This window comes from Myodes glareolus, chromosome 27 (assembly GCF_982192425.1).
Source record: "Myodes glareolus chromosome 27, mMyoGla1.1, whole genome shotgun sequence".
NCBI lineage: Eukaryota > Metazoa > Chordata > Mammalia > Rodentia > Cricetidae > Myodes > Myodes glareolus.
Window position 1 is genome coordinate 43,776,126 of NC_142052.1, and position 17,033 is coordinate 43,793,158.

Sequence of the window (17,033 nt, forward strand, 5' to 3'; positions counted from 1 at the left end):
GCACGTTCAGGCAAGACACAAAATAAAATAAATCTTAAAAGAATAAAAAGAAAAGAAAAGAAAGAAATTCTCTTACCTCATGTGAAATGTGTTCAGGTTTTCTGGGATGGAAACCTGTTTTAAAAAATAATGAGTACTCTGTTTTATTTAACATTGTATTACTTACATATATTATAATTTTCCTCCCTTCAAGCAAAGAGTTACTAAAGCAGTTATTCAAATATGAACACTACCTTAGTGAAAACAGGCTAACAAATCTCTAGGAAGATTGCCTGAGTTTAAGGCCAGCTAGCCCGGTCTAAAAAGTGAGCTTTGTCCTGGAGCTAGCTCTTGTAGAACAGGTTGGCCTTGAACTCACAGAGATCCGCCTGCCTCTGCTTCCCCAGTGCTGAGATTAAAGGCATGTGCCACCACCGCCCAGCCCTTTAGATGTATTTTTATTTTACATGTATGAGTATTTCCTGCAGGTATGTCTGCCCACCATGTGCATGCCTGTTGCCTGGGAAGGTCAGAAGAGGGCATTGGATCACCTGGAACTCCAGGTGATTGTGAGCTGCCATCTGGGTGCTGGGAACTGAACCCAGGTTCTCTGCAAGAGCAGCAAATACTCTTAACCTCTGAACCATCTCTCCAGTCACAGTCTATTCTTTTCTTAGTCTAGCCCAATTTGTCGTTTTTATTTATCTTTTTAAAAACTTAGCTTCGTTGGTCTTTTTCAATTCTCTAATTGAAAAAAAAACCCACTATGATCTTTATTTCCTCTAACTTTGAAGTTGGTTTCTGTTCTAGTTCTTAGTGGTATGAAGTTCAGTTGTTTATTTCAGGTCTTCTCTTCAAAGTATACATTTTTAAACTTTTAATCGTGTAGGAGTGTGGTGTGTGTGTGTGTGTGTGTGTGTGTGTGTGTGTGTGCGCGCGCGCGCGCGCTGCAATAAATACTGGAGACTTCAGAAATACCAAAGAGAGTCAAGTCATTAGACACTCCATTGCATGTCTGAAAAATAGAATACAAAAACCTGGATAAGTGAAAAATGGAATTCAAATAAGCCCCACGGTGAGAGAGTCCTTATGTTTTCCTGGTCTGCGGTACAGAGAGGAAGTCTGTGATTATCTTACACTTAAAGCATCAGAGTTGGAACCCTGGAGGGAGACCAGAGTGCTGGCCCCCTGCATGCGAGGTCCTGGGTTGGGGTTTCGGCTTTGCACTAAAAGGAAGCCTGCATAACCGGGTAGCGTAGGTTGGAGACCCAACTCTACTCTACTAGTGCAGTGACAGAGATATGTGTGTGCATATGTGCACACGCGTGCGCGCGCGCGCACACACACACACACACACACACACACACACACACACACCTGTACATAAGGTTGATATAGCTGGGGAAACAGAGAGAGTGTGGAAAGATGAGTAAGTTGCAGCAAAACCCTTGCAACAGGAACTTTACACTACGTACTTTGAAGATGTATAACCATGTGTTTAAAGCACAGTCGTTTACGTCAACTTGCTTTCTAGATAAATTTGAGAGGGATGTTTGGGAGACTGTGGAAACACTAATTAGCTCTCTTACTGGTAATCTATGGTTAAGTTCTCAAATTAAATACTAACTGAATTTCCTCCAGCACAAATCTTCTCTCCTTCTGCCTGTCTCTTTCTCTTTGTCTCTGTGTCTCATCTCTTGCCCTCTCTGTTCACACACACACACACACACACACCATACCTCAATGGTTCTACAGTGTCTTCTACCTCAAGAGTTCAAAATGCTTAACAAAAGTATCTTATAAACATCACAGTTGAGATTTAAATTTTTTTCTATCTTGAAAGAAGTGAAGAACCAATATTTTTTTTTATAACTCCTGGTGTTTGAGAAATGACACAGCCGTGAGAACATTGGCTGCTCTTGCAGGGGATTCAGATTCAGTTCCCAGCACCCAATGGCAGCTCATAATCTCATGTGAATCTAGTCCTAGGGGAAATGATACTCTTTGATGGTCTCTGAGGGCACCAGGAAAACACGTGGTACAGAGACATGTATGTAGACAAAACACCCATACACACAAAACGATTTTAAAAGGTAGAAAACTCTTAATGGGAGGGGGTCTAAGACTTCTCTTTGACATTCTTTAAAAATACCAAAGTAATTGGCACAACAATAAAATGTTATTTGATCTATGACAAAAGTGAAATCAATTTTAAACAAATTAGTAACTTTTACAATACAACACCTTGCTTTAATTATCTTAATAATAAAAATTAACATGATTTTTTTTATACCATGTCTTATAGTTCCATACATTTCGTCCAACACACTAGAATTTTCTTCAGATAGTTCATTCAAACTAGGTTCCTAGACACACAGAGAGAAAGAAAGAAAACACGTTGGGCAAAATACTTGAAGAACTAAAATGTTTTTCCTGTTTTCATAATTTTTATTTAAAGAATACTTTATTGGTTTCAGTCATAAAACTCACATAGATGAGAATATAAAGTTAAGGCAATTTTAAGACACATTTTCCCTCTAAGTTGACAGAGGCTGAGACGGAGCTGGTGAGGACCTGAATCCATGGAGCGTGATTTCAAGAGGGGTTGCTGCTCCCGAGAGAATAACTCCGAGAGCGAGGGACGTTTATCATTTAAGGAACAATATGAAAACAAGAGGGCCGCAAACCACAACGTTAACTGAACAACTTCAAGTAGTGAGGGAGTGGTGTAGGAGGTCCGTCTGTATTTCGGTTGCTTTCATTGGTTTAATAAAGAAATTGCCGTGGCCTTTTGATAGGGCAGCCCTTAGGTGGGTGGAGTAGACAGAACAGAATGCTGGGAAGAAGGGAAGTGTGGCAGATGCCATGATTCTCCGACCCGAGACTGACATAGGTTAGAATCTTGCCAGTAAGCCACAGTCACATGGTGATTCATAGATTTAATAGAAATGGGTTAATTAAGATGTGAGAGTTAGCCAATAAGAGGCTAGAGCTAATGGGTCAGGCAGTATTTCAATGAATACAGTTTCTGTGTAATTACTTTAGGTATAAGCTAGCTGGGCATGGCAGGAAGCAGCCCGCTCCTCATTACTACAGAGTGGAGCCCAGAGATGTATTTTTATCGGGCCACATTACGAACTATGTCTTTAAAATTATGAATATATTTACAGAAGTCCAAGGAAATTTATTATTTACAGGGACATTGAATAAAGCACCTTTAAAAATAAGAGTACAACTCCACACCCTCTCTAACGAGTTCCAAGTTTCCCCTAAAGTATTAACTCTATATTAGTAAGTAGTAATAAATTTAACCCATAATACTGCATTGCTGCCCAATTATTACAGAGAAATTGTAAAACATAAAACTATAAACACAGCATGACTAGTATTTCAGGGTTCTGAAATGTTTTATCTGAGGTAGGAATCCTTTGTTTCTTGATCAAAATGGATGGGTTAGATGGCGTATCTAAATTTCAAACACAGTTTTAAGAACCACTGCAGCTCAACAGTAAGGCAGAAAAAAAAAATCTAACTGAAAATTTGTTGAGACATTTGAATAAATAATTATCCAAAGAAGATATGCAAACAGTCAGTGGGTGTATGAAAAAACGTTCACACCATCCATCATTAGAGAAATGTAAACTAAAAATGCCACGAGTCAGCACTTTGAATTCACAGTAATGTCAGGAGTATCAGGACTAGCAGCGATGACCATATGGAAAATGAGCAAGTGGTCAACATTCAAAACCACCACACATTTTTCTATGCAAGATAGCAAAGCTGCTTGTCGAAATAGCTTGGCAGTTTTTCAAAACTTTAAACTGGGAACTGCCATTTGATCCAGATTCCATTCCTGGGCATTCATGAAGCAAAATTAAAAGCGTTTGTTCGCACAAAAACATATATAGGGAAGCCAAATATATTGGTCTACATCCGGGATCTCAGCCCTTGGGAGACCAAGGCAGAAGAATTCCAAGTTTGAGGTTAGTCTGGGCAACTCAGCAAGAATAAGTCCAGCCTGCACGGCGGAAACCCCATTTCAAGGAAAACAGAGAGCGTTTGTACGTGAGCGACCACAGCAGCATCCTTCAGCAGAGCTCAGTCGTGTACAGAGCCTCAATGTTTATCAGGGGATAAACGCATAAAATATATCTAGAAACAGATGGGTTGCTCGTATATGTTATAACAAGAAAACATTACGTGGAGAGAGAGAAGAGCAAGCTACAAAGGACCACGTGTTTATACACAATTCCACTCGTGTGCAAATGTATATAGAGGAAAATAGGTTGGCTGCTGCAGAGGGCGGGAAGGCAATGGGAGAACTGGGAAAGTATTGACTCGTGGCGTTGGGCTACTTCCGTTTAAAAAGAGTGACAATGTCTAAAATGGACTGCGCTGATGGGTGTGCAACTTGATGGGCAGGCTGAAGGCCACTGAAATGTACACTTTAGATTAGCCAATTGATTAAACCTTATAAATTCTGAATAAACACTTACTGAATGGCACATTGTTAACACAGAGAGGAACATGAATGGCTAATAGCATTTTACTTAATGGTAATGAGCAATTACCTGATCAAACATTTTAAATCCTCAAGGCATGTTTCGATTAAACAGTGGATAACACACTACACAGGAGAGAATGTGTTTTGGCAATTACCTCTGAAACTTTGGAAGCCACTTTTGGAGTAATAAGGTTTCTTAAATAGTCAGATTTTTCCATCCATGTGTTTAGATTTTTATATTCCTCTTTCATTTTTTCCAACCTAAACAATAAAATCAGCTACAGATGAAAAACACAAGTGACAGAGGGACACACACACACACACATATATATACACACACACACATATATATACACACACACATATATATATATATACACACATATATATATACACACACGCACACACACACATATATGTATATTAAAATCCACAGAATAATAATACAATATGACCCATTCACAAGACGCTCCCAAAGTGACAAACTAACAACGTATTCTCTAAAGAAACAGTTAAAAGAAATGATTACAACAAAATTAAGGGTCACGGTTATGGGAAGTGATTAAGGAAAGAGAAGCCTCTTAAAGGTGCATAAAATACACTTCTGATCTTAGAGATAATGATGTATTTCTTATGCAAATGATAACTTTATTACCATTATCTAAGCTTTATAAACATACTTCAGAAATTATTCAATAATGCATTATGTATTCTCAGTGTTTTAATTTGCTTATTTTGGTCAGTCTGGGATGCAATAACAGGATACCATACAGTGGGCGGATTAAACAACAGACATTCATTTCTCATAATTCTCAGGCTAGGATGTCTGATGTCAAGGTACCAGCTCACCCAGATTCTGGTGAGGGCCTTCCTGGCTTCAGGTGGCCATCATCTTATCTCCTCATAGCGGAGGGAGGGATATCATGACTTCTCTTCTTATAACTTTTATAAGGGCACTGATTGCATTGCAAGGGCGTCACCCTCAAACCTAATCTAACCTAATCCAGTTATTTCCCAAAAGCTCTACCTTTAACTATTGGCAAATCGGAGCTTAAACCTTTAACATATTAACTGAGGAGGCTGGTGGTGCAGCTCAGTGACGGAGGGTTTGCCTAGGACGCTGGAGGCTAAGACCACTGATTACTCTTATTGCTTCAGAACAGCTGACATTAAGATTAGGGTGATCCAAAGCGGGGCCTCTGTTCCCAGAAAAATCAGTGTTTTTCAGGCTCTCTCTTACTCCTAACTCCAGAACAGGAACCCGTGGTGGACAACCAGGACGTGGCATTTGGAGTCACGGTCCGTCATGGCTCATTGGTGGCCCAAGTAGAAGTCTGGGTGTTATGGAATTCATTGTCTTTGGGATACGCGGAGCTCTGGCTTTTGTTCCTTCATGACTGCATGTCTGTCCTAGCTCTGCTCAGTTTGTTTTTTATCATCTTGGCTGTCACCAAGTCCCTTGAAAATGATGACCCCAAATGATGGACTTGACACCTCTGGACCTCTTTTATAACTCATTGCTTTCAAACAAAATTTTGGAACATATTTCACCCAGACTTTGTTGTCCGTTGTCATACAATGGGCAATGAGATAGTCTGAAGTAACCTATGAGAGTTTACGTAGAGAGTGAGTATATGCACATACTAGCTCTCCGCCTCCATAAATCCATTAAGGTGAGTTGCATGACCAAAGGACACACCTTTGTCCTCTAATCTGACACACTGTCTGCTTTGCCAAGACTCACTGAATGTCTACTGTACGCTGTGTGTTCCCTAAGTACCAAATACACGATGGTGTGTTCCAAGGACCATATTATTTTTTCTCAAAAAAACTTAATCTAAGAATTTGGAGCAATAAATGTCTGCAGATAAAGCCGTGGTGTGCCTTATTTATAGGGGTCTGAGCGACTTATCACAAAGACCAAAAGATCAGAAGTCAAGGCTGGGGATTTGGGCAGAGAGGGAGGAACTATACAAATCCATGGAAATCCCATACCCGAGGGAGAAAATAACTAAAATTCAAGCTTGTGTTAGTTCAACTGCAGGTGAAAAAGAAAGGTTGAGCCAGTGGGGTGGAATGTTAGACAGAAGGAATCGACAGAGAAGGACAAGGAAAAATAGCATGAGAGACAGCGGAAAAGACTTGTATGAAGAAAGCAACTTGTTTGCTTTCTTATGAGTGGGTTTTCACCTCTTTTCCTACCATAATGAAGTACCTTACAAGGGACACATGAAGCAGCGTCACAGTGAGGATCCCTAGGTCAGTGGGAAGCCTGAGGTCAACACAAGGAATTTGGAGTGACGCAGACTACATGGAAACAAATGAAATGTGTGCTGTTTACCTTTCCCGGGGTTTCTCCTGGAGCTTTTCAAGTCGCACGGCTTTTGGATGGTTGGGTTCAGCAGCCCCAATGGAAACGTTAAGTTCTGGGGATAAGAATGCTGGGTATTCGACTCGTTGCGGGGTAATAACATTTCTGAAAAACGGTAGTAGAGTCAGATGCCAACGCTACAGCAGAGGGCATCCCTAAAGTTAGTGTGGTAGCTGCTGCTTTGAATTGTTGTTCTTGTACCAGCTCACCCACTACCCCGAGCTGTCAAGAAGACAGGTAAGGAAGAAGGCAAGAATTGGAATCCTGGGGTTCTCTTGCTCTCTTGGTTACTCATCAAGACCGTGGGCAATAGGGATGGAGAAGGAGACCCAGAGGAAGGAGAAATAAAAAGTTCAGATCTTTTGGCCACCATTTATAGCCAAATCTGCCTTCAGGGTCCCCCATCCTTTCAAACATCTAATTCTATGGACTAGATTTGATGTCAGACACTGTATTCGTATGCCTGTCTGTATTGGTTGTCTTAGTCCACCTGCACAGCAGACCCCCAGGACAAGAATTACTGAATCCACTTGACATACCAGAAAGCCAGGAGTGAAGAGATTAACCACTTCCCTTCCATGTCTAACAGCTAGGGAGAGCCATAGCTAACACTCGACAGTTTCGCCAACACTAGTCTTTGCTATGTACAGTGGTGAGCACCTTGAGGTTCGTAGGTCCAAAATAGAATGCAGAATTTTTCCATCCTCTAAATACGTGTTTCCACAGCATTCCCTGGTTCAGGACGTGGTAATACCACGTGGGTACCTAGCGGTCTGTGCATGAGTCTCTCTGTCCCCACCTCCCCCCAGCCAGCTCCCAATTAATGATACCGAGACTTACTGTTGATTATGAAAGCTTGGCCTTAGCTTAGGCTTGTTCCACTAGCTCTTAGAGCTTAAATTAGCCCATATGTTCATCTACATTGTACCACGTGGCCTTTACCTCTCTCCCACTCTGTGTGTCCACCTCATTCCGTATCACCATGGCGTCTCCTCTGCGTCTCAGTTCTTTCCTCCTGCTTCCTCTCTCTCCTCCTGGTCCTACCCGTACCTCCCGCCTAGCTATTGGACATTCAGCTCCCTATTAAACCCATCACAGCAATGTATCTTTATGCAGGGTACAAATATCCCACAGCAGAGCTCTGCCTGCCTCTGCCTCCCAAGTGCTGGGTTTAGAGGCGTATCCACCACCACCCTGCCTTTCTTCAGTCATTCTTAACCTCCAAAGGAAGGCAATCATGTGATCACAGTTCCATCTGACATGATACAACTTCCGTCTGCCGACAGGCTGGAGAGGAAATCGAGTTTTGAGAGATGTTTACTCTCCTCAATATCCCCAAGATTTAGTTTCGTGATATTGTATGATATGGGATAAGAGAGGGGAAAAAACAAGTTATTTACATATATGTCTATATACGCGAATATATTCATAACCAACTGGTGAGGAACTTCTCATAACAGGCATAGCCCTTGTTTCTGTATTCATATGTCACAGCCTGTATATTTTTCTTCTTCCACTGACCATTCTGTCCTTCCTCTACTTCAGCATCACCTCTGCTGGTTTTTTGCCTGGGGATGTCCTCAAAACTTTCATTCCTCAGGGTCGGGAATAGTCCTCTGCATATTACGATGCTGTAGCTTTCTACGAAATTCTTATTTGGCATCAGTGAGATGGCTCGGCAGGCAAAGGTCCTTGCTGCCAAAACTGAACCTGGCATCACGCGAAAGAAGGCGAGACCCAGCTTCCACGGGCTGCCCTCTGACTTCCACGCACACGCGGTGCTATGCCTCCCATGCCAAATAATCAAATAACGCTTAATTTTTTTTTTTAGATTTCATTTACTTATGTATATCGGTCTTTTGCCTGTATGTGTACCCATGCACTCTGCGTGTGCAGTGCCCAGGAAACCAAAGGAGGGCATCAGACTCTGGAACTGAAATTACTGGTAGTTGTGAGCCACCTTCTGGGTACTGGGAACATAACCCCAGCACTCTGAAAGAGGAGCCAGGACTCCATTAGGAATTATTATTTTCAGGTGTGTTACATTTGTTTCTGCTGCATTTGATTAATGGTGAAGCTGTGAGCCTTTGCCTGTCTAAAACTCCTGATGGCCTAAGAGATGAACCGCCAGTAGCGAGGCAGAAGCAAGGCTAGGTGGGGCTGGCAGGCAGAGTGTATAAAGAGAGAATAAGGAACAAAGGAAGAAGGAGAGGAGGACATCAGGGGCCGGCCACTCAGCCACCCAACCAGTCACGGAGTAAGAGGTAAAGAAGCAAGCTGAGCTAAGACCAGGCATTCATAATTAGGAATAAGCCTCTGTGTGTGGAGCTGGGTGGTGCTCCCTCCAGAAAGCAAAAAGGAAAACATCGTCACACAGTAGTACTCTTAATCATTGAACTATTTTTTTCTAGATCCCCAAGTAGTTTCTAATGAAAAATAAAAAAAACCCAACTCTTAATTGCAGAGAATGGTAATATGAAGAGATTCCCTAACGGGTCTCCTGTATTTTAGGCACACCCTCCCTTCTCCCATGCCTTCTTTGGCGGTTGGGGTCAATTCTTTACCAGGGCAGGGACTCCCTCCTTTGCCTGTTGGTTCTAGGTCACGGGGACCCCAGGTAATTGTGTTGTGGTCTTAACTTCTAGCGCAGTGCGGTCTCTCAGTGGAAGCATTTGCTTTTTTGGAAGTAACTCTAGGCCAGCAGAAGCTGCCAAGATCACAGGAAGGGGAGAGAGAGTCGTGCTCGTGAGTCACAAGGAGTGGCAATGAGAGGCAATTCTCACTTCCACGCCTCAGTTCATGGACCACTGAATACTGGCTATGGGAGAAACCCCCTCAGGTGTTGGTAACTGATTCAGAGCATGTGAAACCTTCTGGAGAAGCTTGCCCAGGTCTGGGTGTTTGAGCTGGTGCTGTGGCTGATTACTGGGAAGGTCATTCTACTGCTCTGTGGAGCTGGTTGTTTCGGGACGGCAGGGAACGTAGTAAGAATGGGTTCCCCGGATCACGGGTAGGCTATTGCGCTTCGTTTGCTGTGGCTCCATCACAACAACCAGAGCAATGCCGCGTGGAATACCACGACGGTGGAAGGAGCGGTGTTAAGTCTACACACAGTCAGTGCACACAGGGCAAGCAAAGCCGTACCCGAAACAGGCACCATTGTCCAGGGTAGGTAAGTAATCACACGGCACCATTTTTTGCCAGCTTTACGGATGAGTGGGCCAGACAACCCTCAGTGGGATGGCAGCGGAGGTTACGTGGTGGCCTGATGGCCTCGGTTTACACATGAAGTCTCCACTGAGCTCCACTGGCAGGCCAGAGTTCCCTCTCAAAAGCAGAGCTGCCGTTTGTACAGCCATCAGCGTTTCATCCAAACATTCTAAAGCTTTGTTATATAATCCATCCACGGGTGCCTCCTTAAGGAGCCAAGCAATCTCTCTCTCTTCCCTGAATACAGAAGACACCATTAGACCTGCTGGATCCTATGGCCCAAGTGTTGGCTAGAACAGCTTGCCCGGCAGGCGGCCCCTGTTTAAAAGGCTCCACCCAGTACTTTCTTGGTCCCTGGGTAAGTTGGTCACGACAATGCATCCCGGCAATTTTAATTCTTTTTACTAAATAAAGCAAAGAGCCAAAATAACTTCCCCGAGGTAACACAGCGAGCACACGGGAAAGCCTGGACGTGAGCCTGTCCTGGCTGGCTTTCGTCACCGTCTTGGAGTCTCTGTCTTCCCCACCTCCTTGCCCCTCTGCTCTTAGACTCTGAAGCTCATGACTCACTACCCCGGACACAACATGGCATCCTACAGACCTGATTTTATATATATTCTCTTTGTGGGGGATGAATTCCCTTGGATTCGTTTTTCAAATCTCGCTTCACTTTTTCTTTCGTGGGGTGTTACTTGGTAATTTTTTCCTTCTTAAGTTCCCCAAGAGAAATCAAGAGCTTCTCCGATAGCATGCAGCTCCCTGTGTTTGGCGCCTAAAGAGCTCTCACTCCAGAAGCAAACAATCATAAGTCATTTTTTTTCAAATTACCTGTGCATTAAACTATAAGCACAAGGCAGGAGAACTAGAGGACATCTATTTTTCTTTGTATTTTCAGTGCCTTGGGAATGTGGCAGACATCTAGTAAATGTTTTATAAATGAATGGATCAAGACAAAATTTAAAAAAAAACAAACTTTATAATTTCATGAATTGGAACTATCAAGTAGATAAAGTGGGTTTTTAAAAATGAGATACCCAGTAGTGAGACCATAAGGAAAAATCCCTTCAGAACACAGTATCACATCCAGTATCTTTTTCATTTGTTTGTTTGTTTGTTTGTTTTCGGGGTAGAGATTCTCTGCGTAGCCCTGGCTGTCCTGGAATGGTCTCCAGAGCGAGTCCCACATCCCATATCTAATTTCCTTGATTCGTTTCAATTTTTCAGAACAAATCCTTCTTCTTGGATAGCTCTTTCTCTGGTGCGTATTTTTCTTGACGTGTATTTTTACTGTTGAAGTTTTAAGATCATTTGGAACGCTACATTTAAGCTACATTTCCTTTGATAACAACTTAAAATATGTTTTGTGGGGGGAGGTATGGAGTGTGGGGTTGGTGCATAAGTGTAAATGTGTCTTATCCCGTCCCTCTCTGCCGTGGTCCCTTTTGCTGAACCTGAAGCTTGCCTTTTCACCTGGCCTGGTCAGCAAACCCCTGCCTCTGTCCCTCAAAGCTAGGGGTTATAGGCACCTGTAGCCATGACTGGCTTTATGCGTGGATGCTGGGGATCTGAACACGGCTTGTAGGGCATCTTCCCAGCCCCACTAATAACATTTTTAACACAGTAACATTTATTGTTGATTTTGTTTGTTTGTTTGTTTTACAGCCCATTTGGAAGTAACAGCTGGTGTGGGGTGGCGTGGGCTAACACTGACATCCTGTAGAACAGAAGCTGGCAACCACTAGACACACGGATCTTGGAAGTTCTTTCTCTATATTCCGTAAGGACGATCTTGCTAGCTAATTTCCTCATTATGCCATCTCTTTATTCACGAAGGAGCCACCCGTTCCCTCTTGTCTCTAGACCTCAGTTCCTTTCTCCAGGGGGGCACCTAGAAACTCACTTTCTCCAGGGGGGGCACCTAGAAACTCAGGCTCTCTCCCATCTTTCTGTCTGCTGGCTTGTTCCCCACAAGCTTTCAGGTAACCCCCTGGACTCCCCATCCTCTTCCCTCTACCTGCCGAGAGTTCGGGCTACAGGCATGAGCCACAACACCTGGCTCTTTTTCTCACCTTATCAAGCAAAGGAGTTCAGTGCTCACCTTACCTTAGGATCTAGGTGTCCTGGCCACGCTCTCTCAGGGAGTCTCGAGATAAATGATATGCTCCATCGCGCCTTTGAAATGCCCTTTGCTCTTAATAAAGTAACGAAATCAAAACACTTACGTGATGGGGTCCGTCCTTTCTGGAGGAGGGGCGATCTTCATAAACATGGAAGGCTCGATGATTTTTTGAAGAGGTTTTAACTGGATAAAATTATATGATTGTATAATTCGCCATGATAGGACTAACAGCCCCGCCCCTGAAGGCCTATACCATTCTTGAGTGGTGTGTTTACGGAGAAGAGGAAAGAAGAAGGGAGCTTAATTTGTTGAGCACTGAACATTTGCCAAGCATTACACACCTTTAATTTTCTCTAACCCTTCTGATAAAAGTAGGAGGTAAGTGTGAGTAGTTTATATATCACATTAAAGAACAGTAATTCATTCAAGGTTTCAACATGGTGTGCAATACAGGGCGTGAGTATGCAACGCGGGGCATAAGTGTGCAACCCAGGGCATGAGTGTGCAATGCAGGGCGTGAGCATGCAACACAGAGCGTGAGTGTGCAACCTGGGGCATAAGTGTGTGACACAGGGTGTAAACGTGCAACACGGGGTGTGAGTGTGCAACACAGGGCATGACTGTAGATTTTTCTACCTCTTATATGGAGCTCTATAGTGGTATATTATTTGTGTCTTAGTAAATAAAGCTTGCCTGAAGATCAGTGCAAAGCGAGCCACACTAGTCAGCCATACAGGCCAGGCAGAGGTGGCACACACCTTTAATCCCAGCAGCCACACTAGTTAGACACAGAGGCCGGGCAGTGGTGGTGTACACCTTTAATCCCAGTGCTAGGGAGGGAAATAAGGTGGGATGAGCCAGGACCTCCTCTCTTTCAGTCTGAAGATGTCATAGAGGGAAGAGCTCTCTAGCGGCTTGACTGCTTTGCTTCTCTGATCTTCAGGTCAACCCCAATGTCTCCCTCTGGGTTTGTATTATCTGGGCTCCAGGGCACCTCCCACATCATCACGCTTGGCGGGGAGGGAGCGTGAAAGGCTCATGGTCAAGCGGCACTCTTGTCGACCAGTCAGTCCTTTTCCATATCATACTTTTGCTCTGTGTTTTCAGTGAGGTCTACATACGTAAGACAACACTTGCCTAGTTTCATCTGAAAATGAGCTACTGCTTTCTCTCCGTGTGCACTTGTTTGTCATGCATTTGTGTGCTCAGTTGTATCTGGAGGGGTGTGTGCTGCATGTGTCAGCCAGAGGATAACCTCGGGTCTCTCGCTGGCCTGGAGCTCATCAAGTAGGCTACACTGGCTGACCAGCAAGCCCCAGAGATCTTCCTGTTCCACCTCCCCAGTGCTGGGATTGCAGATCGGAAAATCACCTCTCCCTCTAAGGACGCTCTCACATGTTACGCTTATCCTGGACACAAAACCGACTTCTAACGTTATACTCATTAGCTATGACTGCTACACATAACTTCCAGAAATAACAGCTTCTCCTAAGGCGTGATCATCGCAAGAGAAGACTGCAAAGGCTAGAGAGACCGCTCGGTCAGCAGAGCACTTTCCATGAAAACCGAGATACCTGAGTTCTGTATTCAGCACCCACATAAAAAGCCAGGCTTGGCCAGAAACCGGAAACAACATAAATGCCCCTCGACTGAAGAGTGGATAAGGAAAATGTGGTACATTTACACAATGGAGTACTACACAGCAGAAAAAAATAACGACATCTTGAATTTGCAGGCAAATGGATGGAGCTAGAAAACATCATTTTGAGTGAGGTAACCCACACCCAGAAAGGCAATTATCACATGTACTCACTCATAGGTGGTTTTTAAACAAAGAACAAAGAAAACTAGCCCACAAATCACAATCCCAGAGAACCTAGACAACAATGAGGACCCTAAGAGAGACATACATAGATCTAATCTACATGGGTAGTAGAAAAAGACAAGATCTCCTGAGTAAATTGGGAGCATGGGGACCTTGGGACAGGGTTGAAGGAGAGGAGAGAGTCAGGGAAGGGAGCAGAGAAAAATATAGAGCTCAATAAAAATCAGTAATAAAAAAAGAGAGAAAAGCCAGGCTTGGTGACAGGCCTTGCCATCCCAGTGCTTGGGAGAGACGGACAGGGGGTGGGGTCCTTTGGATTATTCTAACTGCTGAGCCCCAGGTCCCAGTGAGAAAGGGCTCTTGGGGAATGACACTTAGAGTTAGCTCTAGCCTCCACACACATGTGCAGATGCACATTCAGGGCACCCAAGCATGCATGCACACATGCACAGAGAATAGGGTAAAATAGCCAGGCGTGCCAGTGCGTTAGCACGGCAACCTCGGCACTGCTTGGTCTGAGGTAGGGATCAGGACTTTAAAGGAAACCCCAGCTCCACAGGTAACTCGGGACCATCCTGAGCTGTCCGGAAAGTCGCTAATTCTAAAAGCCGCGTACCAGGCACCTAACTCAGTGGCAGAGCATCTGCCTGCTGTGCTTAAGGCTGTGCTAACACCCAGCGACAGAATTAGTAAATAAGTAGATGAACAAACAGGAAAAGCAGATTAGGAAAAAAAGGTTTGTTCTTTGTGGCTATTGTCTGTACACTTCTGCTCCAAGACATTTTCACAATCATGGTGTACTGTGGGCAAAAACGTAAACACCCCATAGGGATTTTTTTTTAATCAACCCAGCAGTAGATTTATTTAGCAAGATTAATTTCCTTATTCTCAATTACTAACCGAAATTCATCCAAGACTGTTAAACATGAATCTGAAATAAAAGGTCACCCTTCTAATCAGCATTCACAGGACCGGGTTAACACGCCTGGAATTTTGATCATCCAGGGATATAGCAAGAGTAGTTTTGCTGGGCGGTGGTGGCTCACACCTTTAATCCCAGCACTCAGAAGGGAGGCAGATCTCGGTGAGTTTGAGGCCAGCCTGGTCTAAAGAGTGAGCTTCAGGACAGCCAAGGCTGCACAGAGAAACCCTGGATTGGAAGACCAAACCAAAACAAAGAGTTCTTTCAAATACTAGGTGACGGTGTTTCTACAATATGGTATAATTTTTCTAGACTAATTCTTTCTTCAGTCTGAAAGCTGGGATCACAGGCATGTGCCTATGACCAATGACGCCATTTCTGATGACTATTTCTAGGCGTAAGACCCCACACTCAGTAAAATGCCTAAGATAGCATTGATTTTAATAATAAAACTGTGGAGGAGCAATAGAAAGGAAGTCTTACAATAAATTAATTTTGAATAAAATGTCATCATTTAAAACGTATAGGCAAACATGTGGTAAAGTGTTTTATTTTGTTTGTTTTGGGGTTGTATGTGTGTGTGAACATGTGTGGGTGTGTGTGCATGTGTGTGTATGTGTGTGAATGTGTGTGAAGAAAAGGTCTCATATCTCAAGAGCAGAATGTGAAACACCATTTTTTTAAAACACTCATTATTTCTCTAGAAAGAGTGTATGAGACATGGCACACATGCCCAGATCAGAGGACAGCTTGAGGGAGAGGCCTCTCTCCTTCCCCCACGTGGGCTCCTGGGATTGAACCCAGGTCGTCAGGTTCTGTACGCCAGCCCTAAAAACGCTTATTTTTAAAAGTTGCCCAGCTAGGAAAAAAAAAAAAAAGAGGCTAGGAATAGAACCGTTGGATCGATGCGCTCAAACAGAAGACATTTCTTTAAAACAGGGAACTAACCTGATGTGAAAATCCATAACCGAAGTTTCCATAGGAAAACATGAACTCCACCTCCACCCTGCAGATAAACTGGAAGCGGAATGCAGCTGTTAGAGAAGTGACCCAACCTGACAGCGTCATAATCGGACACTTTAGAAAAGCCTAGGGGGACCCTTCTGGTTGAGAAAAAAGACCAAAGCTTCACAAACGCAGGGAATGCCAACAGAGTTCTGTTCGGTTCCAACGACGTTGGAAGCCTTTTGCCTTAGCACAATGCTAGTGCTCAAATGTGTAAAATTTTAACTTAGAATTATTAGTAGGATTATTCTAAGATATTGACGTATATGTACATATTTTGGTTTCTGTTGGGGGAGGGGGAGTTCAAGAGAGGGTTTCTCTGTATCACAGCCCTGGCTGTCCTGGAACTAGCTCTTGTAGATCAGGCTGACCTTGAACTCGCGGGAGAACCGGAGATCGGCCTGCCTCTGCTTCCTGAGTGCTGGGATTAAAGGCACGCACCACCACCACCGGCATAAGGTATGTATTTTATATATGTTTATAGGCCTTATGATTTACTCACATGCCTTTCCTATCTACCCCAGACTGAGACGTGCAACCTCACCTCTGAACCACCCAGGTTGACCATGTGTGAAGGGAAAAAAGAGGCCCCCACTCTGTGACTTTATACATCCCGCAACCCTGCTCTGGCCAGGAGGCAGCAGGAGTGACTCGGACTGATCATTTGATAAAATCACTAACATTGAGGTGCGGTCAGAACTAGAGACTGTAAACACTTCTCCAGAGACTCCGTTGGTGCATGGACAGCAGCTGCTGACATTTTACAGTCTTGTCCAGTGGTTTCTTCTAAGCCTCTCTTCCACAATTTACTAATAGGACCAAATTCTTAAAACATATTTATAGATGTATAGATACAGCAATTAAAGAAAAAGAGGCCACGAATTTGAGAAAGAGAAAGGGGGGAGGCGTGCGTGGAAGGAGTTGGAGGGAGAAAATAGAAAGGGGAAGTGACTTTATATTATAATTTTTAAAATTATAAAAAATATAAAAAAGCTAAATTGAGTCTGAAAAACACAATGCCCAAATTTTATATTAAAAATGAAGAATGTGTGGGCAAATATGATAATTTCTCTATTACACATATTTTTGCTAATTCAT

At 43.5% G+C, this 17,033-nt stretch overlaps 1 protein-coding gene across 1 annotated transcript in view; it reads right to left on the minus strand.

The window, feature by feature from the left end:
• LOC125396754 (catsper channel auxiliary subunit tau) overlaps window positions 1-17,033 on the minus strand; it is a 44,022-nt gene that overhangs the window by 916 nt on the left and 26,073 nt on the right. Inside the window, exons 7-12 of the mRNA XM_085684213.2 lie at window positions 15,879-15,947; window positions 12,287-12,366; window positions 6,825-6,959; window positions 4,639-4,744; window positions 2,273-2,345; window positions 77-114 (exon numbers count right to left, since the gene is read on the minus strand). Coding sequence (XP_085540339.1) covers window positions 77-114; window positions 2,273-2,345; window positions 4,639-4,744; window positions 6,825-6,959; window positions 12,287-12,366; window positions 15,879-15,947 — 501 coding nt within the window. The remainder of the gene's footprint in view (window positions 1-76; window positions 115-2,272; window positions 2,346-4,638; window positions 4,745-6,824; window positions 6,960-12,286; window positions 12,367-15,878; window positions 15,948-17,033) is intronic.